The sequence below is a fragment of the Pelophylax lessonae genome (assembly GCF_965119305.1).
Source record: "Pelophylax lessonae genome assembly, chromosome: 13".
Classification (NCBI taxonomy): domain Eukaryota; kingdom Metazoa; phylum Chordata; class Amphibia; order Anura; family Ranidae; genus Pelophylax; species Pelophylax lessonae.
The window spans coordinates 12,868,655-12,893,807 of record NC_138780.1 but is presented as its reverse complement, the minus strand read 5'-3'; the positions used below and the strand labels follow the sequence as shown (position 1 = coordinate 12,893,807).

The 25,153-nt window shown below is 41.9% G+C and overlaps 1 protein-coding gene across 1 annotated transcript in view; it reads right to left on the bottom strand.

Annotated features, from left to right (window-relative positions):
- IGSF9 (immunoglobulin superfamily member 9) overlaps positions 1 to 25,153 on the bottom strand; it is a 148,872-nt gene that overhangs the window by 7,134 nt on the left and 116,585 nt on the right. Inside the window, exons 18-20 of the mRNA XM_082275661.1 lie at positions 19,613 to 19,658; positions 17,425 to 18,978; positions 12,126 to 12,268 (exon numbers count right to left, since the gene is read on the bottom strand). Coding sequence (XP_082131787.1) covers positions 12,126 to 12,268; positions 17,425 to 18,978; positions 19,613 to 19,658 — 1,743 coding nt within the window. The remainder of the gene's footprint in view (positions 1 to 12,125; positions 12,269 to 17,424; positions 18,979 to 19,612; positions 19,659 to 25,153) is intronic.

Genomic DNA, 25,153 nt, shown 5'->3' with positions numbered 1-25,153 from the left:
AGGTAATAACTTTACTTTAGATATATACTAAATTATAAGGACTCACCCCTGTTTTTTTTGGGTGGAAACCTCAAGCCTCTCTATCGGTTTCCAATCTCTGTTTTTGGTCTGACTCTTTGGACCTTTGAAGACCACCACCACCACCTGATTATAAACTTGAGTATGTGCACCCTGCTTGTACATAAGGAATAGGTCTTCAGGTTTCTGTGCGTTGACTACTGAAGGGGATGGACCCATGGGCTTGGAGATGTAGAGTGTTCCAGCAGTCAAAGTAGCCATCATCTTCCTATCTGCATGGTTGGATCTGTTTGACCTGTCCAGACACAAAGCTAACCTAAACCTGGGTATACACTAGTAGAATTTTGGTCAACATTTCTCCTTATAAGAGTCCAAACTTAGTATGTGCACCCTTTTTGTACCTAAGGAATAGGTCATCAGGTTCATGTGCCTTGACCCATTGTTTGGTAATTTGGCCATTTCATCTCTACTAAAGGGGATGGACCCATGTGCTTGGAGATGGAGAGAGTTCCATCATTCAAAGTAGCCATCATCTTCCTATCTGCATGGTTGGATCTGTTTGACCTGTCCTGAAGGGGATGGACCATGTGCTTGGAGATGGAGAAAATTTCCATCTGTCAGAGTAGCCATGTTCTTCCTATCTGCATGGTTGGATCTGTTTGACCTGTCCAGACACAAAGCTAACCTAAACCTGGGTATACACTAGTAGAATTTTGGTCAACATTTCTCGTTGTAAGAGTCCAAACTTAGTATACGTACCCTGCTCGTACCTAAGGCATAGGTCTTCAGGTTCATGTGCCTTGACCCATTGTTTGGTAATTTGGCCATTTCATCTCTACTAAAGGGGATGGACCATGTGCTTGGAGATGGAGAGAGTTCCATCATTCAGAGTAGCCATGTTCTTCCTATCTGCATGGTTGGATCTGTTTAACCTGTCCAGACTCAAAGCCAACCTAAAACTGGGTATACACAAGTAGAATTTGGGTCAACATTTCTCGTTGGAAGAGTCCAAACTTAGGTACAAGAAGGGTACGCATACTAAGTTTGGACTCTTCCAACGAGAAATGTTGACCAAAATTCTACTAGTGTATACCCAGTTTTAGGTTGGCTTTGAGTCTGGACAGGTCAAACAGATCCAACCATGCAGATAGGAAGAACATGGCTACTCTGACAGATGGAAATTTTCTCCATCTCCAAGCACATGGTCCATCCCCTTCAGTAGAGATGAAATGGCCAAATTACCAAACAATGGGTCAAGACCTATTCCTTAGGTACAAGAAGGGTACGCATACTAAGGAATAGGTCTTGACCCATTGTTTGGTAATTTGGCCATTTCATCTCTACTGAAGGGGATGGACCATGTGCTTGGAGATGGAGAAAATTTCCATCTGTCAGAGTAGCCATGTTCTTCCTATCTGCATGGTTGGATCTGTTTGACCTGTCCAGACACAAAGCTAACCTAAACCTGGGTATACACTAGTAGAATTTTGGTCAACATTTCTCGTTGTAAGAGTCCAAACTTAGTATGTGCACCCTGCTTGTACCTAAGGCATAGGTCTTCAGGTTCATGTGCCTTGACCCATTGTTTGGTAATTTGGCCATTTCATCTCTACTGAAGGGGATGGACCCATGTGCTTGGAGATGGAGAAAAGTTCCATCAGTCAAAGTAGCCATCATCTTCCTATCTGTATGGTTGGATCTGTCTGACCTGTCCAGACTCCCAGCTAACCTAAAACTGGGTATACACTAGTAGAATTTTGGTCAACAATTCTCGTTGTAAGAGTCCAAACTTATTATGTGCACCCTTCTTGTACCTAAGGAATAGGTCTTGACCCATTGTTTGGTAATTTGGCCATTTCATCTCTACTGAAGGGGATGGACCCATGTGCTTGGAGATGGAGAAAAGTTCCATCTGTCAGAGTAGCCATGTTCTTCCTATCTGCATGGTTGGATCTGTTTGACCTGTGCAACCTGACCAAACTCATAGCTAACCGAAAGCTGGATATATAGAAGTAGAATTTTGTTCTGCATTTTTCATTGTAAGAACATTTGTTTATTTTTCGAATTATTCTTGGGGTCAAATCAACATTCATTTTCGACCTCTGTGGAGAGAAGATTCGAAGGAACAGGAAGGAAAGTTTTTTTTTCTTTTTACAAATTTCTAGCCGTGTACGTGGTTTTCGTTCCTTAAAAATCCATTCATTTCAAAATCAAATGTAAAACGCGAATGAAATCTTGGACTACCTCTAAACGACATTCGAATGGTCTGAAAATTTTCATACAAATTTTCCTAAAAATTTTTAGTTGAAATTCTACTAGTTTATACCCAGCCTTAGATCCCACACAAGATGGAAACCATATTACATTGTTACTTTGTCCCCTGGGGAACACAATAAAAATCAAAGTGAGGTGAACTGTTTAACCACTTCCCACCCCTGTAGGTGATATACACAATATATGGCCAAAAGTATTGGGACACCTGCAATTACACACACATGAACTTTAATGGTTTCCCAGTCTTAGTCCATAAGGTTCCATACCGAGTTGGCCCACCCTTTGCAGCTATAACAGCTTGGCTACCACTGTTGTCAAGAAAAGTCAGCTAGCCAATCAGGAGAAAGAGGGGGCGGGGCCGGAGTTCCATTTTTCACTATTTCTGTTACAAGGGATGTTTACATTCCTTGCAATAGGAATAAAAGTGGTAAAAAAAAAAAAAAATAAAAAATTGAATGGAAAGTATAAAAAATAAATAATAAAAAAAAAAAAAAATAAAGTAGGGTCTTATTGGCCCCAAAATGACCCCCATAAAGAGGACCTGTCATTCACTATTCCTATTACAAGGGATGTTTACATTCCTTCTAATAGGAATAAAAGTGATCAAATAAAAAGAAAAAGGGAAAGTGTAAAAATAAAATAAACAATAAAAAAAAAAAATGTAAAGTGCCCCCATCCCCGCATGCAGAAGCGAATGCATGATTTTGAGGTACCGAAGTTTGGCGTCATTCCACGAGTGTGCGCAATTTTAAAACATGACATGTTGGGTATCTATTTACTAGGCGCAACATCATATTTCACATTATACAAAAAAATTGGGATCATTTTAGTGTTTTTTTTTTTTTTTTTTAATTCATAAAAGTTTTTTTTCCAAAACAAAACCCCTTTGAAAAATACAGTGCGACATAAAAAGTTGAAATGAGCGCCATTTTTTTCCCTAGGGTCTTTTATAAAAAATAATATATATATATATATATATATATATATATATATATATATATATATAAAATGTTTGGGTGTTCTGAGTAATTTTCTAGCATAAAAATTATGATTTTTACATGTAGGAGCGTTGTTTGTTTTTTTTTAATTCCTAAAAACATTTTTTTTTCTCCAAAACAAAACGCATTTGAAAAATTTCTGTGCAAATACCGTGTGACATAAAAATTTGCAATGACCTCCATTTTATTCCCTAGGGTCTCTGCTAAAAAAAAAATAAAAAAAAAATATGTATATATATATATATATAATGTTTGGGAGTTCAAAGTAATTTTCTAGCAAAAAAATGATGATTTTTACATTTAGGAGCGTTTTTTTTTTTTTTTTTTTTTTTAATTCATAAAACAGTTTTTTTCCAAACACGTTTGAAAAAGTTCTGCGCAAATACCATGTGACATAAAAAGTTGCAATGACCGCCATTTTATTCCTTAGGGTCTCTGCTAAAAAAAAAAAAAAATTATATATATATATATATATATATATAAATATTTGGGGGTTCCAAGTTATTTTCTAGCCAAAAAAATTATCATTTTTACATGTAGCAGCATTTTTATTAATTCATAAAACAGTTTTTTTCCCCCAAAAAAACACGTTTGAAAAATGTCTGCGCAAATACCGTGTGACATAAAAAGTTGCAATGACTGCCATTTTATTTCCTAAGGTCTCTGCTAATATATATATATATAATGTTTGGGGGTTCCGAGTAATTTTCTAGCAAAAAAAAATTGATTTTATAACATGTAGGAGCGTTTTTTTTTTAATTCATAAAACAGTTTTTCCCCCCAAAAAATACGGTTGAAAAATGTCTGCGCAAATACCGTGTGACATAAAAAGTTGCAATGACCGCCATTTTATTTCCTAAGGTCTCTGCTAATATATATATATATATATATATATATATATATATATATATATATATATATATATATATATATATATATAATGTTTGGGGTTCCGAGTAATTTTCTAGCAAAAAATTATGATTTTTACATGTCGGAGCGGAGTGGCAGAAATTGCGCGGTATGGAAGTGGTTAAAAATGGCAGTTACGGAAGTAGCTAAAAATGGCAGTTACAAGAAGAGAGTCCTTATCCTTGAATGGAGTCTAACACGTTCTTCCAACAAGCAGGACAGTTTGTTTTTTTTGTTTTTTCAATTTGATCAACATTGAGGCCTTTTCCCGAAAGCCGCCGCAGCAAAGCCTTGGCACGCAGAAGTGTTTTTCACTGATCGTAGGAGATAAATACAAATGGATTAAATAGAGCGTGAGCTTGTCACCACCCCGAATCTCTGGATCTAGGAGGAGATGGAAAGTTTCTTGGGCCTTCTGCGGAGGTGGAGGGAGGAGGAGGTCCCTTATCCCCCCCCCGGGGGCCATTTAATGTAATTACAGTCATCACAACAGAATCATGTTTTTCTTTGGACTCCTTTGAGATATTCTCTCCTTTTATTGTACTCAGATCGGAGAGCCTGGGAGAATTCAGCTGTACTTTTTTCAGGCAGCGAGGGAGACGATGGCGACATTTTTCCACCAGTACGCACCAGTTTGTATAAAGCTGGTCTTAAAGAGGACCTGTCCTGGACTTGCGCACGAATTTACCCAACTTCAAAAAAACGCAATACATATACGTTGCGGCTTTAATCGAGATTTTCCCCCCTTTATGACCAGGCCGTTTTTTTTTTTGTTTTTTTTTGCGATTCGGCACTGCGTTATTTAAATTGACAATTGCGCGGTCGTCCGACGCTGTACCCAAATACAGTTGATGTTTACTAAGATTCTTTAGCGTGTATATTTTCCAAAACAAACTGCTGCACAGATATCTCATGACATAAAAAAAATTTGCAACACCCACCATTTTATTCTATAGGGCCTCTGCTTTAACAGACTGGGTCTAAAAGAGGCATGTCTGTGTATAAAAGCGCCATTCACAACAGAACACACTCTCTGCTCGATTGATCAGAGATAACTCAGCGGGGACGGGCCGCAGCACCCTAAGTGCAGTGGTGCGTAATGGAGAACTGAAAGTGATATCCACTCTCCATTTTTTTTTTTTTTTTTTTTTTTTTTTAATGAACCCCTTAAAAAAATCCATAAATTTCCTTCTGACTATTTCACAGGCCATTTTTTTATTTATTAATTTTTTTTAAATGAACCCCTTAAAAATCCATAAATTTCCTTCTGACTATTTCACAGGACATTTTTTTTTTTTTTTTTTAATGAACCCTTAAAAAATCCATAAATTTCCTTCTATTTCACAGGCCATTTTTTTTTTTTTTTTTGAATGAACCCCTTAAAAATCCATAAATGTCCTTCTATTTCACAGGCCATTTTTTTAAATGAACCCCTTAAAAATACATAAATTTCCTTTTGACTATTATACAGGCCATATTTTTTTATTTTTTTTAAATGAACCCCTTAAAAATCCATAAATTTCCTTCTATTTCACAGGCCATTTTTTTTCTTTTTTTTTTTTTTTTTTTTTGAATGAACCCCTTAAAAATCCATAAATGTCCTTCTATTTCACAGGCTGTTTTTTTTAAATGAACCCCTTAAAAAATCCATACATTTCCTTCTATTTCACAGGCCATTTTTTTTTTTTTTTTTAAATGGACCCCTTAAAAATCCATAAATGTTCTTCTATTTCACAGGCCATTTTTTTTAAATGAACCCCTTAAAAAATCCATACATTTCCTTCTATTTCACAGGCCATTTTTTTTTTTTTTTAATGAACCCCTTAAAAATCAATAATTTCCTTCTGACTATTTCACAGGCCACCACATCTGTCACCGTGTGGGAAGCAGGGACCCTTCCAGGATTTCCTAGCAATCCCCAACCTCTGTTTTCCCAGAATCCTCCATGTGGGACCATGAAATCCCTTCCCGGGGGGACAGGGCCTAGCGCTTCCATTTATAGACACAGCAAAGGACTGAGCTGCTGTTACGGATGCATCCAACAAAAGGGGGGGGGGGGGATTTTATTAGCCGTCCAATATCTTAGTGATGCCTCAAGCTCTTCCTGCACCAGCGACATGCGACATGTGCGCTCCGTAATCAGATTAGATCATTGTAATTCACTTTGACGGCTGCAGACCGGCCATCACGCGGGCTATCAGCTGAAAAATGCCAGGATTTAAAAACTAGAATGGATTTTTTTTTTTTTTCATGGTCAGGGCTAAAAAAAAAAATAACATTTATTTAAAAAAAATTTTGTTTTGATCCTTCAATAATGGAGGTAAAAATAAACCTTCACGCAGCATTGCAACTTTGGCATGCGTTAGTAAAATGACATATCATTGTAACTACATGGGCGTGCTACATAGCATTCTAGGCCTTCATTCAGTATTAAATGTTCAAATCTCCTGTAGTTTTTTTTTTTTAATATTTTCTTTATATTTTTTTTTATATTTTCTTATTTTAACACATTTTAAATATTACAAAAACCAAGGAAAAATATAAGAGATTCTGACATATCATGACATGTCAGAGCATTTTTTTTTTTTGATCAAAGGAAAATAGAATATTAATAATAATTTAAAATAAAAATAAATATTGCCGTACATTTCTCACCATTACCATGGCCCACCACCAAAAAAACAAAACAAAATAAGTTCTACTCCTGACTTGCATGACGATGCCACATATATGTGTGCTTTTTTTTTTTTTTTTTTAATGGTCAGGGCTAAAAAAAAAAAAAAACATTTATTTAAAAAAATCTTGCTTTGATCCTTCAATAATGGAGGTAAAAATAAACCTTCACGCAGCATTGCAACTTTGGCATGCGTTAGTAAGACGACATATCATTGTAACTACATGGGCGTGCTACATAGCATTCTAGGCCTTCATTCAGTAGTAAATGTTCAAATCTCCTGTAGTTTTTTTTTTTTTTTATATTTTCTTTATATTTTTTTTTATATTTTCTTATTTTAACACATTTTAAATATTACAAAAACCAAGGAAAATAAAAGAGATTCTGACATATCATGACATGTCAGAGCATTTTTTTTTTTTGATCAAAGGAAAATAGAATAATAATAATAATTTAAAATAAAAAGAAATATTGCCGTACATTTCTCACCATTACCATGGCCCACCACCAAAAAAACAAAAACAAAATAAGTTCTACTCCTGACTTGCATGAGGATGCCATATATTAGGGTGGATTTTTTTTTTTTTTTGTTCTCTTTGTTGTATATTTTTTAATCAAAGAAAAACTGAATAAAAACATAATAAAAAATATTAAACTATAGCTGTTCATGTCACAATTTCCATTCCATGGCCCACCACCAAAAAACAAAATAAAATAAGTTCTACTCCTGACTTACATGAGGATGCCACATATATGTGTGCCTTTTTTTTTTTTTTTTTAATGGTCAGGGCTAAAAAAATAACATTTGTTAAAAAAAATCTTCTTTTGATCCTTTAATAATGGAGGTAAAAAATAAACCTTCACGCCTGAACGCAGCATTGCAACTTTGGCATGCGTTACTAAAACTGTACATATCATTGTAACTACTTGGGTGTGCTACATAGCATGCTAGGCCAAATGTTCATATCTACTGTAGTTTTTTTTTTTTCTTTTTTTAGTTTTTATATTTTCTTATTTTAAATATTACAAAAACCAAGGAAAAGAAAAGAGACATGTCAGAGCATTTTTTTTTGATCAAATGAAAATAGAATAATAATAATATTTAAAATAAAAATAAATATTGCTGTACATTTCTCACTATTACCATGGCCCACCACCAAAAAAAAAAACAAAATAAGTTCTACTCCTGACTTACATGAGGATGCCACATATGTGTGCCTTTTTTATTTTATTTTTTTTTTTGAGTAGGGCCCAGAAATATTACGGTGGATTTTTTAGTTTTTTTTTTTTTTTTTTTGGTTTTCTTTGTTGTATTTTTTTAATCAAAGAAAAACTGAATAAAAACATAATAAAAAATATTAAAATTAGCTGTACATTTTTCACCATTTGCATGGCCCAATATCAAAAAACAAAACAAGATAAGTTCCCCTACTCCTGATTTGCATGAGGATGCCACATATGTGTGCCTTTTTTTTTTTTTTTTTTTTGAGTAGGGAACAGAAATATTAGGGTGGATTTTTTTTTTTTTTTTTTTTTTTTGTTCTCTTTGTTGTATATTTTTTAATCAAAGAAATCCTGTTCTAACATGACTGCGCACCAGTGCACAAAGCAAGGTCCATAAAGACATGGATGAGCGAGTTTGGGGTGGAGGAACTGTCTTGGTATGCTGACTCCTTAAGAGTTCCCTTCACTGGAACTAAGGGGCCAAGCCCAACCCCTGAAAAACAACCTCACATCATAATCCCCCCTCCACCAAATGGTTTGGACCACTGCACAAGGCAAGGTTCATAAAGACATGGATGAACGAGTTTGGGGTGGAGGAACTTGACTGGCCTGACCTCAACCCGATAGAACACCTTTGGGATGAATTAGAGCAGAGACCGCGAGCCTAGACACACTCCTAAACCTTGTGGACAGCCTTCCCAGAAGAGTTGAAGCTGTTATAGCTGTAAAGGGTAGGCCAACTCAATATTGAACCCTACGGACTAAGACTGGGATGTCATTAAAGTTCATGTGAGTGTAAAAACTGAATAAAGATGGAATTCTCAAGGCGTCAGCATACCAAGAGATTTTGGACAATTTCATGCTCCCAACTTTGTGGTTACATTTTGGGGATGGCCCCTTCCTGTTCCAACATGACTGCACACCAGTGCACAAAGCAAGGTCCATAAAGACACGGATGAGCGAATTTGGGGTTGAGGAACTGTCTTGGTATGCTGACACCTTAAGAGTTCCCTTCACTGGAACTAAGAGGCCAAGCCCAACCCCGGAAAAACATTCCCACACCATAATCCCCCCTCCACCAAATGATTGGGACCAGTGCACAAAGCAAGGTCCATAAAGACATGGATGAGCGATTTTGGGGTGGAAGAACTTGACTGGCCTACACAGAGTCCTGACCTCAACCCGATAGAACACCTTTGGGATGAACCCAATGAGGTATGGCTGCATTATGTGTTAAATGTTATGAAAGAAGATTGTATGCTGACACCTTAAGGGTTCACTTCACTGGAACTAAGGGGCCAAGCCCAACCCCTGAAACACAACTCCACACCATAATCCCCCCCCCCCCCTCCACCAAATGATTTGGACCAGTGCACAAAGCAAGGTCCACAAAGACATGGATGAGCGAGTTTGGGGTGGAGGAACTGTCTTGGTATGCTAACACCTTAAGAGTTCCCTTCACTAGAACTAAGGGGCCAAGCCCAACCCCACACCATAATCCCCCCTCCACCAAATGGTTTGGACCCATGCACAAAGCAAGGTCCATAAAGACATGGATGAACGAGTTTGGGGTGGAGGAACTGTTTTGGTATTCTGACGCCTTAAGAGTTCCCTTCACTGGAACTAAGGGGCCAAGCCCAACCCCTGAAAAACAACCCCACACCATAATCCCCCCCTCCACCAAATAATTTGGCCACTGCACAAAGCAAGGTCCATAAAGACATGGATGGGCGAGTTTGGGGTGGAGGAACTGTCTTGGTATGCTGACTCCTTAAAAGTTCCCTTCACTGGAACTAAGGGGCCAAGCCCAACCCCTGAAAAACAACCTCACATCATAATCCCCCCTCCACCAAATGGTTTGGACCACTGCACAAGGCAAGGTTCATAAAGACATGGATGAACGAGTTTGGGGTGGAGGAACTTGACTGGCCTGACCTCAACCCGATAGAACACCTTTGGGATGAATTAGAGCAGAGACCGCGAGCCTAGACACACTCCTAAACCTTGTGGACAGCCTTCCCAGAAGAGTTGAAGCTGTTATAGCTGTAAAGGGTAGGCCAACTCAATATTGAACCCTACGGACTAAGACTGGGATGTCATTAAAGTTCATGTGAGTGTAAAAACTGAATAAAGATGGAATTCTCAAGGCGTCAGCATACCAAGAGATTTTGGACAATTTCATGCTCCCAACTTTGTGGTTACATTTTGGGGATGGCCCCTTCCTGTTCCAACATGACTGCACACCAGTGCACAAAGCAAGGTCCATAAAGACACGGATGAGCGAATTTGGGGTTGAGGAACTGTCTTGGTATGCTGACACCTTAAGAGTTCCCTTCACTGGAACTAAGAGGCCAAGCCCAACCCCGGAAAAACATTCCCACACCATAATCCCCCCTCCACAAAATGATTGGGACCAGTGCACAAAGCAAGGTCCATAAAGACATGGATGAGCGATTTTGGGGTGGAAGAACTTGACTGGCCTACACAGAGTCCTGACCTCAACCCGATAGAACACCTTTGGGATGAACCCAATGAGGTATGGCTGCATTATGTGTTAAATGTTATGAAAGAAGATTGTATGCTGACACCTTAAGGGTTCACTTCACTGGAACTAAGGGGCCAAGCCCAACCCCTGAAACACAACTCCACACCATAATCCCCCCCCCCCTCCACCAAATGATTTGGACCAGTGCACAAAGCAAGGTCCACAAAGACATGGATGAGCGAGTTTGGGGTGGAGGAACTGTCTTGGTATGCTAACACCTTAAGAGTTCCCTTCACTAGAACTAAGGGGCCAAGCCCAACCCCACACCATAATCCCCCCTCCACCAAATGGTTTGGACCCATGCACAAAGCAAGGTCCATAAAGACATGGATGAACGAGTTTGGGGTGGAGGAACTGTTTTGGTATTCTGACGCCTTAAGAGTTCCCTTCACTGGAACTAAGGGGCCAAGCCCAACCCCTGAAAAACAACCTCACACCATAATCCCCCCCCCCCCCTTCCACCAAATGGTTTGGACCAGTGCACAAAGCAAGGTCCATAAAGACATGGATGAACGAGTTTGGGGTGGAGGAACTTGATTGGCCTGATAGAACACCTTTGGGATGAATTAGAGCAGAGACCGCGAGCCTAGACACACTCCTAAACCTTGTGGACGGCCTTCCCAGAAGAGTTGAAGCTGTTATAGCTGTAAAGGGTGGGCCAACTCAATATTGAACCCTACGGACTAAGACTGGGAGGCCATTAAAGTTCATGTGAGTGTAAAAACTGAATAAAGATGGAATTCTCAAGGCGTCAGCATACCAAGAGATTTTGGACATATTCATGCTCCCAACTTTGTGGTTACATTTTGGGGATGGCCCCTTCCTGGTCCAACATGACTGCACACCAGTGCACAAAGCAAGGTCCATAAAGACATGGATGGGCGAATTTGGGGTGGAGGAACTGTCTTGGTATGCTGACACCTTAAGAGTTCCCTTCACTGGAACTAAGGGGCCAAGCCCAACCCTTGAAAAACAACCCCACACCATAATCCCCCCTCCACCAAATGATTTGGACCAATGCACAAAGCAAGGTCCATAAAGACATGGATGAACGAGTTTGGGGTGGAGGAACTGTCTTGGTATGCTGACACCTTAAGAGTTCCCTTCACTGGAACTAAGGGGCCAAGCCCACACCATAATCCCCCCCTCCACCAAATGGTTTGGACCAGTGCACAAAGCAAGGTCCATAAAGGCATGGATGAGTGAGTTTGGGGTGGAGGAAGCTGACTGGCCTGCACAGAGTCCTGACCTCAACCTGACAGAACACCTTTGGGATGAATTGGTGCAGAGACTGCGAGCATAGACACACTCCTAAACCTTGTGGACAGCCTTCCCAGAAGAGTTGAAGCTGTTATAGCTGCAAAGGGTGGGCCAACTCATTGGACTAATCTAAAACGTTGCAAGAAGGCTACAAGGTTCCGGTTTTAACATCTGCTCTCTGATTGTGTTGCAGGAAAAATGCCTAAAAAAAACACCAACTCACTTTGTCTTTCCACTTCGCCCGGAGCAACGGTGGAGATGGGCCGGCCGCCATTACCGCTGCGGTAGTCCTGAAGGGCATCCATGAGGTCCGCTTCCAGGGTGAACTCTGAGTCCCATTCGTAATTCTCGTCCACGGATGTATTCCTTCTTGCGGAAAGGAAGAATATTAGGATCAATACATGGTGATCACATTTATTTACAGGAAACCTACAATATTCCTACCAGGTAAGGACAACTTGCGTAAAGAGAACCTGTGCTGTACCCTCAAAGGGCAAAGCAACAGGTTTACATTAATCCCACCCAGTACCCAAACAGGTTTGCCCAGCACTCTGTAGAGTGGGTGTACCGTCCTGCACCCATTCTCTGCCTCCCTTGCACTGGCCTCCTATGGTTTGCACTGCACATGTGTAGCCAATCACTTGCTTTATAATAGCTAGAAGGTAGTCGCACATGTGTGGTGTGTTTTTTGTGCCAACTGAGGTTGGATGGGGGGGGGGGGGGGGGGAGTGGGCATGTGGGAGCACTGCATGACAGCAGCACAGACCTGAAGCCCACGGCCCACTGGTTTCAAGCCACAGATCTATAGCATACTGTGAGGAGGTGCCCCCCTAACGAATGTCCCAGTGGCAGCTGCCCCCTCTTGCCCACCTCTTGTCACGACCTAGTCAACATTTACCCTTCCCTTGCTCCCCCAACCGCTTTCTTATTTTTGTTATGTTGTACTTTTTAGATTAGCCAGTAGAGGGAGCTCTAAATGCAATCATTAAGCCTCAGCCAGTAGAGGGAGCCTCAACCCAACAACTACAATGATAATGGCCACATGTGCAGTGCATTGTTTTCACTGAGGGGACAGTTTAGATTGAAGTGTGGATAAACCTAGTCAGGGCTGCTGATAGGGGGGGGGGGGGGCAGGCACACAGGGGGGGCCCCAACAGCACAGGGAATCAGGGTGGTTGGGCGGAGGAGCAATGACAGAAGGAAGCCCTGTGCTACTCTCTGCAGCAGCTGAAAGCCAGTTCCTTCCCCTCCTGCCAGCTTTCAGCTGCTGCAGGGAGAGACACAGACACAGGGCATCGTTCTTGTAATTGCTTTTCCGACACCGATCCCCCCTCCCTGTTCTGCTTGCTTCTGATCAACCCCCCACACTTCCTATGTGCCCCCCTTTCACTGCGCCCCCTCCTCCCTGCAGCACTGCAGGCTTCCGCTGATAGGGGGGGACCACCAGTCCCTCCTGTAGGGGGCCTGGACACACAGGGGGAGGGCCACAACAGCACAGGGAAATCAGTGCGGTCGGGCAGGGGGGGGGGCAATTACAGAGGGAAGCCCTGTGCTGCTCTCGGCAGAAGCTGAGAGCCAGTTTCTTCCCCTCCTGCCAGCTGCTGCAGGGGGAGACACAGACACACAGGGCATCGTTCTAGTAATTGCTTCTCCGACACTGTTCCCCCCTGCCTGTTCTGCCTGCTTCTGACTCCCCCCTCCCCCCCCCCTGCCTGCTTCTGACTCCCCCCTCCCCCCCCCCAGCAGGCTTCCCTGTCCTGTAAAAAAAGAAAAAATAACAAATTGTAAAAAATAATAATTAAACATTGTAATATTGAATTTAAAAAAATTGTAAAATAATATTAAAAAAATATTAAAAAAAAAAATTATATATATATATATATATATATATATATATATATATATATATATATATATATATATATATATATATATATATTTATATACATTTAAAAAAATTGTAAAATAAAAATATTAAACAAATATATTTTTAAATAAAAAAACAAATCATATATATATATATATATTTATATACATTTATAAAAATTGTAAAATAAAAATATTAAAAAAATATATTTTTAAATAAAAAAAACAAATCATATATATATATATATATATATATTTTTTTAAACAAATGTAAAAAGCAATTAAAAAGGGCTAATTCACACAGGTTCTCTGTTGTTTGTGTCTGCTTATAATGATTTTAGTGTATTTTTAGTGAAAATATTGTCCTGATTAATTTGGAGGGGGGGGGGGGGACCCTGCCAGGTAGGCTGTACAGGGCCCCGTTATTTCTAACATCAGCCCTGAACCTAGTTGTTCTTCATAACAAACGGCAGTATTGCTCAATATCACGGCCTGCATTCATACAATGCAGGGTGCTCTCTTGGGCCTGTGGTACTTTACAGCATGCTCAGGCAGAGTGCAATGGGAGTTACACTCTCACTGGATTTGTGGCAGGATTAGCAGATTTTTGTTTGCACTAATCACACAAATTTAAAGATACAATTGAAATTTATTATAAAACCAAAAAAGGGGAGAAAATAAGAGAAGTTCATTGTTAGCATTTGCATGCACTTTAAGGATAGTCTTTATACGTTCACAATATGTTGGGCACACCGATCCCAACGTGTGCTTTACTTCCAGTCTTGGTCTAACAAGCCAATACGGTTGTTCCAATGTCAATATATAAACTATACACAGGAATAAGGTTTAAAAACACACAGATTTGCATCTCATTTACATATGTATCCAAATACTTCTAAAGTTCTTTCTTCTAAGTCAACAGATTCAGTTTAGTGGGTTTGTAAATCTACGTAACCATCTAGAAATCCTGGAAAACACGTGGCATCTTCCCAGACTCACTCAGATCTGGAAAGTACTTGGCCACAAAATAAATATGTATTTACAAGCTGCGGTTTGAGCGTTAGCGGACTCCATGTTGACCTCTGGACAACTCTGAGCTGCTTAGACATTAGATAAGCATTGGCTGAAGGGTCGTCCAAAAGACCTTAGTTTACCCAAACACTGCTTGGTCTGGATCACCTCTGGCTCCTCCAAGCGTATGCTAGCCCCCAAGATCTGCAATCTCAGGGGCTAGCATAAGCTTGGAGGAGCCAGAGGTGATCCTAGCCCCTGAGATCTGCCAGCCTATGCTAGCTCCAAGCGTATGCATGTTCTGGATCATCTTTGGCTCCTCCAAGCGTATGCTAGCCCCCGAGATCTGCAATCTCAGGGGCTGGCATACGCTTGGAGGAGCCAGAGGTATGCTAGCCTATGCTAGCTCCAAGCATATGCTAGTTCTGGACCACCTTTGGCTCCTCCAAGCGTATGCTAGCCCCTGAGATCTGCAATCTCCTATAAGCAGCTATTATGACCTCTGGGCAACTCTGAGCTGCTCAGACATTAGATAAGCATTGGCTGAAGAGTCCTCCAAAAGTCCTTAGTTTACCCAAACACTGCTTGGTCTGGATCACCTCTGGTTCCTCCAAGCGTATGCTAGCCCCTGAGATCTGCAATCTCCTGTATTTCTGCAATTACTGGATACTGGGTGTTATTTTCTACTTGGCTTCCAAGTCTATGTCCGGAAACTACCTTAAGACAATACCCAGAGGCAGCAGCCCAGGCCCCAATAGGGCTCACTGCCAAGGCCGGGATAAGGGGTGGGGAGGAAGGGCAGCTGTCCTGGGCGCAGTGGGGATTTTGCTAAAAGGGATGATTTGGAGGGGGGTGTTTGTGTTAGGAAGGGGGATTTTGGGTGGGGGTGGATTTGTGGTTGTAGGAATGAGTGTGGTATTCGTGCTATGAGGGTAAAATCGGGTGGGAGGGAGGGGGAGTAGAGCTAGAAGCTGGGAAATCTGGGGGGGTTGTTGGGAGAGGGGAATTTGGAGGAGGGAAGAGGATTTATGGGTGGTGTTTGTGTTAGGAAGGGGGATTTTGGGTGGGGATGGATTTGTGGTTGTAGGAATGAGTGTGATATTCGTGCTATGAGGGTAAAATCAGGTGGGAGGGAGGGGGAGTAGAGCTAGAAGCTGGGAAATCTGGGGGGGTTGTTGGGAGAGGGGAATTTGGAGGAGGGAAGAGGATTTATGGGGGGTGTTTGTATTAGGAAGGGGGAATTTGGGTGGGGGTGGATTTGTGGTTGTAGGAATGAGTGTGGTATTCGTGCTATGATGGTAAAATTGGGTGGAAGGGAGGGGGAGGTAGAGCTAGAAGCTGGTAGATCTGGGGGGGGGGGGGGGTGTTGGGAGAGGGGGATTTGGAGGAGGGAAGAGGATTTATGGGGGTGTTTTGTGTTAGGAAGGGGGATTTTGGGTGGGGGTGGATTTGTGGTTGTAGGAATGAGTGTGGTATTCGTGCTATGAGGGTAAAATCGGGTGGGAGGGAGGGGGAGTAGAGCTAGAAGCTGGGAAATCTGGGGGGGTTGTTGGGAGAGGGGAATTTGGAGGAGGGAAGAGGATTTATGGGGGGTGTTTGTGTTAGGAAGGGGGATTTTGGGTGGGGGTGGATTTGTGGTTGTAGGAATGAGTGTGGTATTCGTGCTATGAGGGTAAAATTGGGTGGGAGGGAGGGTGAGGTAGAGCTAGAAGCTGGTAGATCTGGGGGGGGGGGGTGTTGGGAGAGGGGGATTTGGAGGAGGGAAGAGGATTTATGGGGGTGTTTTGTGTTAGGAAGGGGGATTTTGGGTGGGGGTGGATTTTGTGGTTGTAGGAATGAGTGTTGTATTCGTGCTATGAGGGTAAAATCAGGTGGAAGGGAGGGGGAGTAGAGCTAGAAGCTGGTAGATCTGGGGGGGGGGGGGGGTGTTGGGAGAGGGGGATTTGGAGGAGGGAAGAGGATTTATGGGGGTGTTTTGTGTTAGGAAGGGGGATTTTGGGTGGGGGTGGATTTTGTGGTTGTAGGAATGAGTGTTGTATTCGTGCTATGAGGGTAAAATCAGGTGGAAGGGAGGGGGTGTAGAGCTATTATCTGGGCGATCTGGGGGGGGGGGGGGGTTGTTGGGAGAGGGGAATTTGGAGGATTTATGCTCAGAGGGAATTTGACCTGGGAGGGAGGATTTGTACAGGAAGAGGGGGAATTTTGGCTTGCAAAGGAAATTTGTGCTTAGGGTCTAAGTGTGAAAATTGGTGCTCACATTTTTTGGAGGGGAGGGAGGGGATTTTTGCCAACACATAATACTCATTTTGAGGGGGGGTCGCTGTTTGGCATCCTCACCCTGGGCACTAGATGACCTTGTCCCATAACTGTCTACCACCACTTTCTCTCACGTTGGACACAAATCATTGGAAGGCAATTCTTCCTATCTGCTCACGTCATCGCCCACCCACGGCCAGTAACTGATCGAGTCAGTCCAGTGTGAGCTCCAACTCTAAACAATCAAGAAAAACCCATGAAGGTTTACAACCTCTGCCTGTTTGGTCCAAACCAAAAAATAAAAAGGTTTTAGCTTTAGATACTATAAGAACATTTTTTTAAATAGACTTTGTAGACATTTTAATTGTGTGTTTATGATGGTAACCCACCTATTGCTTATAGTGGCCAACAAGGAGTCCTTTCTGTGCCGATAGTCCTCCGCACTGGAGCCCTGGGACCCCCCTCCGCTGTACCAGCTAGATGTTTCACCCAACGGTGAATTGAGGTAGCTGCCCCCCACAGACTGAGCCAATGAAGGGGGCCTGAGAAATGAGACACTCCCTCTGCCACTGCTCTGACTGGTGAGACTGCTCCGCATCACCTTCTCGGAGCCATGCAGAAAAAGAGATTTGTCTAGTGGCGGCCTCTGCTTTTCCAAGGCCAGAAAGTCAGTGAAAACTGAGAGTGGCTGTTCCTTTAGGGGATAATGATAATGAGGTGGAATATGCTGTTCTAATCTGTGGTCCATGGGGATGTGTCCATGACCCCAATGTGCTCTCTGCCCAGCTTTAAAACGCTCAGCGTTCTCCGGAGGTTGGGACCACAGTAGACTTCCAGGCAGGACAGCTTTTGCAGGTCCCAGGCTGGGCTCGGGGGGTTTTAGAAAGGTTTTGACAGGCACAGACTGCTCTTGGTTACAGTTTACATACTCAAGAGCCAACAGTTTTTGAGGAGCGCATGGGGACTCTTCTTTACGACTCCCGCTAGTTCCGTCAACGCTCATTAATGTCCGGTCGTCCAGATGGTTGTTGTTTGGACTCTCCTTTTCCTCACCCTCCGAAGAGCTGGGCTCTGATGTCCTTGTTTGGGACTCGTCCTCCACTGGCCAGTCTCCATCTACGCTCATCTCTTTAAAGAACGGTAGACTAAGATACTGGAGGATGCCACTTTGAGTGGAAAGGCTATGCCTAAGTTGGCTTCCTTGGTCACTAAGTCCAAGAGGTTTCTGTAAGAGTAACGAAGGTGCTCTAACTACTGTGCTCAAGGAAGAAAAACAGTCATGTTCGGATTCCCGAAGAGTTGAAATAGTTCTTTCGAAATCTCCATCTATTTGAGCTGAATCGCTACAGCGTGCCTCCTCCACCTGGCTGTATGGCAGAGGGACAGAAGATGTGACGGGACTAATGTCCGATATCCGGAAGGGTTTGGCTTCTTCCAACGGACTACTGCTACATCCAAAATACCTCCCTTGGCGATACCCAGAATCTCTTGCTTCCTTACGGGCCTGGCCAGTGGCCTTTGGTCTCAACTTTACTTCATCTCGCCAGGACTCTGAAGGTCTTTCTGGTAACGGACAAACCTGCAAGTATGTTTTGGCCTGTGAACACTGGCTGAGATCCGACGAGTCCCTGGCATTGAATTCTGGATAGAGGTCTGTCTCAGTCACATACGGAAAGCCTCTGATGTTGCTCCTCTTTGGCCGTGTCTCCGTCTCCACCACGAAACGTCCATCAGGCCCCCGACTTATGCGCTCCAACGGCATGCAATCTCCAATATGGCTCTCGTAAATGGTGTACTTGCCGCTTGTGCTACTTCCATGGCTGATGCCTAGGTTGTTCACCGTCCTCTCTCCCAAGTGCAGAGACTTCCGGAAGCTTTCATACGGAGATACGTGAAGCTTGAGCCTCAAGAGACTGTCGGGGCTGCTAGAACCATTAGAATTTCTGAGAAAGGAGGAAAAAAAAAAGCCATGTAAACATTTAGAAGTAGCAAAAATTGTTTAAAAACAGTAGAACAAAATTTTGTTAAATCCTGATGAATCCTGCAACTCTAGATGTCAGAAACAGATAATGTTACAAATATGAACTTAAGCTAAATGACTAAATAATTTAGGTTGTGACATAAGTCACATGTTTTCACATTTTCTTCATAATTTGCAAGGAAAATTTAATGAAAAGTATTGGCTAGAACAGAACGGTCTTGTAGCACAACTCTCTTCCATGGCCAACCACCTAAAGAGATAACTTGATGTGACCTCTTTTCAGCAAGGAATGTAGCGTAAGGGTTTGAAATTCTTCAAAACCATGGTTTTCCAAATCACCGTATTCCTACCATAAATCAATTTTCAAATCTGTGTGATCATGGCAAAAAATGTATGACTATGAGGACATGAAATTGTACAGAGGCCATAAGCAACCACAACACGTCTACCTCAAGCCGGGACCTTTGAGCCCTTGAGCCGATTGGTGGTTAAAAGCCAAAGACGTGTAGCCAAGACAAATCATGTTAAAAAGCTACGGGACAGACTGCATGAAATGAACAGACAGGAAGTGACGGTATGAGCATGAAAACACTTACTGTGAAGGAGTAGCGTTCTTGGGTTGGGAGAAGACCATTGGTGCATCTGGAAGGTTATGAGAACACAACAGGGATCAGATGAGGAGAAAAACTCGAGCCAATGTGACCTTAGCTAAGTGACCCTACATATTGTCAACATGTATCTAAGCCACAGATTTCACCAAAAACTATTTGTGACTGTTAACAAGCCATGCTGGACAAGTTCAGAATGCAAAAAAAAAAATAAAAAATTAATAATTGGCTTTCAAAATGTAGGGCATGGATTTTGAAGCTCAATTGGCATCACTAATTTTGCAAGGCTAGACATGACTACTAATGCTTTGACAACAAAACTTGGATTGGTCAGCACCTTAAGACTAACCAACTACGGTACCATGCTACCATACCTAATCACACCCTCAAATAATTTTATTTATCTTTTTTATGCAACATATATTTGTTTTCTTCAATGCGCGTTGGATTACGCCTTCTCGTGACTCAAGCTCATGTTTTGGCTATCAAATGAGGACACAGCTTTTGCAAATTATTATTATTTTTTTTTTTACCAGTGTCCTATGCATGCTCCATGAACGTTCTTCTATGAATGCTCAGATTGCTGTACAACTGCCAAGGAAATGTATTATGCAACAGTATCTGCTCTCCAACCGAAGAGCAGTCTGGTCAATTTGGCTGGAAGAAAGAGTCATTAGAAGACCCCCTTGAGCATTTAAAGTAGAACTATAAAACTTTTTTTTTCCATTTTGAATAGAGTAAGGGAGGGTTATAACCCTTGTAAGGTTTATTTTTGTCGTCTTTGTCCAATTGGGGAGATCTACCTTCACTTCCTGTTCCATAACCAGGCAGGAAGTGAGAGGAAATCCCTGTAAAATATGGGAACCTCTTGGGGACCCTCAGGTCACCAAAACTAGTGTTCCCCATTGGAAGATTTCCTCTCTTACTTTTCTGGGGACAACCCAAAATTTTCTTTCAATGATAATGGTAAACAGGATAAGTAGAGAGGATGAATCTCTCTAACGGGGGTATAGACAGCAGAAAAAAATGGACAGGTGTTCTAATCCATCTCCATTCTATCCAAAATGAAAAAAAAAAAAAAAATTTGCCTTTAGTTATATTTTAAATGAGGTCAATGCTTTTCCAAAACTTCGGGATTCTTTACTGGCCAGATTGCAGCTTGGTCACGACACAAGACCTTATTAGGTCTTCTTGTATTGAAAAAAAGAAACGCTCACACCGGAGTCCCAATAAGTGCTGATCGAGAGTTTGAGAGATTGGTTCTCAGGCTCCAGGTGTCCTCCAGTATAAATTATAGACGAAAATAGGCAGCCGGAAACCAAAAACATCCAAGCGTATGAGTCTTTATTTGCAACAAGGTGATAACAGGATAAAACACATGTTTCTGCCAATGGCTAGGACTAAAGCCATTGGCCAAAATGCATAGGAAGTTTTATCCTGTTATCTACTTGTGGAAACTAAAGACTCATACACTTGGATATTTCGGGTTGCTGGCTGCCTATTTTTGTCTTTATTAAGTCTAAAGCCCCGTACACACGCAACGATTATCGGCCGACCGATCGTCCGTCTTTTGTCCAGAGTTGTGTTTTGTTGGTTGAAATGTGCTCTAGACTGCACACGAATTTTCTCGGCCAACAAAAATCTACTTCAGAAGTGATGTCATGTGTTGGTTTGTTTTCTTTGTGTTTTTTCTTCACTGAGTATGCCCAGACTTGCTCATCAGATTTTTCCCTGTCGAAATCTGTACTGACTGCACGAAAATCGGCCGTTGTGTTGACGGCCAACAAAAATTTTATAGCCTGCACACCAGATTTTTTTCGGCCGAAAAGTCGGAGTTGGTTGTCGGAAGCATCGTACTAACAAGCCGAAAATCGGCAGATCGGACGTTGGCCGAAAATTCCCTGCCAATTTTCGACGCGTGTGTACGGGGCATAAGTTTTGCCTTTAGTTATAATTTAAATTAGGTCAATGCTTTCCCAAAGTCTCGGAATTCTTTACTGGCCAGATTTTGTGTAGCTTGGTCACGACCCAAGGCCTTATTAGGTCTTCTTGTATTGAAAAAAAAAATAAAAAATCAACGCTCACACCGGAGTCCCAATAAGTGCTGATCGAGAGTTTGAGAGATTGGTGCTCAGGCTCCAGGTGTCCTCCAGTATAAATTATAGACAAAAAATAGGCAGCCGGCAACCAACAACATCCAAGTGTATGAGTCTTTATTTGCAACAAGGTGATAACAGGATAAAACACATGTTTCGTCCAATGGCTAGGACTAAAGCCATTGGCCAAAATGCATAGGAAGTTTTATCCTGTTATCTACTTGTAGAAAATAAACACTCATACACTTGGATATTTCGGGTTGCCGGCTGCCTATTTTTGTCTTTATTAAGTCTTAGACCATGCTTTCTGTTTTAGATTGTTCCATGCCCTGCATTTTAAGATTATTCAATTACCAGGTGGGGATAAGGGACATGTAGGGCCCACAGGAGAAATCTCAGATACCCCAGTCTCATAAAAATATTCTGCTGTACTCTAAACACTTGGCGGCCATATTGCATAAGATGGCAACACAGTATCTACATGAAGAGTGACTGGAATTTGGCTCCGACATGTCTCCTGAAGTCCCCTACATGTTGTGGTGGCATGACGGGAACATGCAAGGTGAATATACAAGCCAAAGCAACGTTGTAAGGGGAAAACAAAAAAACAGGTTAGTGAATTATGGACCACAGCTTCCAATATAGAACAAAAATTAAGCTGACAAATGGGTACAAAACGGGTTACGGTGGTCATGCATCTGTCCTGAATCACGATAATGGATGGATGGAATGACTGGAATGGAGCCTTACGTCTGAAGGCAAAGATTGTATATATTGGACAGAAAAACAACAGGATAATTCACATATTTGGAGGACTAAATATTTCTTTCCTCTTGATAAATTACAATTCTGTATGGAATGTTGTGACGTCATACACATTATTTTAGAAGGAAAAAAAAAAGCTAATTGTTTTAGAATCTCTCAAGAGTGGACAGGGAAGGACACAGTCGAATCCTATATCCAAGGAAGCTAACATTGTTACATTTGCTTGTGACACTCCTTGTGCCTTGCTTGTCTCTTGGCCCCTGTTCCCCAACATACCCCGAGATGGGACCTCCTGCGTCAAGGTAGGGTACACTTCACCATAATAATCACCTTCACCATCATAATGCCTCAAAGTATTTGGATCTTGATGTGCCAAGGATCCAAAGTCTACCCTTTTTGTGTTTTCATTGCATTATGACAAAATGAAAGTGATGATCTGTTGTTGATGGGGTGGGAAAGGGTTAGAACGTTTGACGGGGCTTCTAGCCTTCCCATGTTCTCTCTGTGTTGCTTTTGGGAAATTTACTCTCTTCCTATCTGGTGAAACGTTTGTCATTGGGACAGTCAGGGAAGATTTCACTCTAGGAGCAAATAATACCAACAGAGATTCTTACAATTTCCCACCCTATTTAAAGCCAAAAAATGTTTTGGCTAGACATCTACTTTAAGCTGTCTAGATAAGCTGCCTAGATATCAATTTTTGAAGTATCGTTTTCCTTTTTAATCCAGCAAAGCTAACATTTTATACCATGTCTACCTACTCTGCCTAGATATCAATTTTTGAAGCATCGTTTCCTTTTTAATCCAGCAAAGCTAACATTTTATACCATGTCTACCTACTCTGCTGTCAGAATTAACAATCTAGCCCTACCCACCATCATTCGCTGTCCTCTACCTTTGAGGAAGGACTTCCAAACTTTTGAAATTACAGATGGTGCTCTCTTTATACTGAAGACCAAAAGTGATTTAGATAAGGTCCATGGTTGTTGAGATTTAGGGAATCCCACACTTTTGAAAAACTATATGGCCAAACGTTTATGAACACCTATGAGCTTGTCAGACATACTTTTCCAAAATCATGGGAGTTATTGCAGGGGTGCGCCTCTTTGCTGTTATACCAGCTTCTTCTTTCCAGGGAAGGCTTTGCACAAGATTTTAGGTCGTGTTTGTGGGAATTTGTGCCGTTTTAAAGTATTTGTGAGGTCAGGTACTGAAGTTGGATGAAAATACCTAGCTTACATTCAATGTTCCAATTTATCCCCAAAGGTGTTGGGTGCCACTTGAGTGACCAAACTGGTCAAACCATGTCTTTATTGAGTTGAGTGACCAAACTGGTCAAACCATGTCTTTATGGAGTTGGCTTTGTGTCCTGGGACATAGTCATGCTGGAATAGAAAAGGGCCTTCCAAAAAGGTTGGAAGTGCACAATTGTCTAAAATGATGGTCTACAACCAGCTGTCCAGAGGCTTCATGCAGCCCATTGCTTGCCTTTATCTGGCCCTTGGGGCACTATTCCTCTCACCGACACAGACGATATGGCACTAGTCCTCTTGCCGACGCCTACGATGGGGCTCTAGTTCTAACACCAACACCTACGATGGGGCTTTAGTCCTCTCGCCAACGCCTATGATGGGGCTCTAGTCCTCTCGTTGACACCTAGGATAGGGCTCTAGTCCTCTCTCTGACACTGGGGCTCTAGTCCTCTCACCGATGCTGATGATGGAGCTCTAGTTGTCTTGTCGATGATGGGGCTCTAGTCCTTCCACTGACACCAACGATGGGGCACTATTCCTCCCACTGATGCCAATGATGGGGCACCATTCCTCCCACTGATACCAATGATGGGGCACTATTCCTCCCACTGATACCAATGATGGGGCACTATTCCTCCCACTGACACCAATGATGGGACACTATTCCTCCCACTGATACCAACGATGGGACACTATTCCTCCTACTGACACCAATGATGGGGCTCTATTCCTTCCACTGATACCAACGATGGGACACTATTCCCCCTACTGACACCAATGATGGGGCACTATTCCTCCCACTAACACCAATGATGGGGCATGGTAACTGACACAAGGAAATGTTCTACTCCCAACGGCCACAGTCCGGCCCCTCTAAAATTTGAAAGATACAGTGCCTTGAAAAAGTATTCATACCCCTTGAAAGTTTCCACATTTTGTGATGTTACAACCAAAAACGTAAATGTATTTTATAGGGATTTTATGTGATAGACCAACACAAAGTGGCACATAATTGTAAAGTGGAAGGAAAATGATAAATGGTTTTCAAATTTTTTTTACAAATGTTTGAAAAGTGTGGAGTGCATTTGTATTCACCTCCCTAAATGTACTTTGTAGAACCGCCTTTCCCTGCAATTACAGCTGCAAGTCTTTTTGGGGATGTCTCTACCAGCTTTGCACATCTAGAGAGGGACATTTTTGCCTTTTTAAATTCTCAATTGGATTTAGGTCTAGACATTGACTGGGCAATTTTAACACATGAATATGCTTTGATCTAAACCATTCCATTGTAGCTCTGGCTATATGTTTCGGGTCCTTGTTCTGCTGGAAGGTGAACCTCTGCCCCAGTCTCAAGTCTTTTTCAGACTCTAACAGGTTTTCTTCTAAGATTGCCCTGTATTTGGCTCCATCCATCT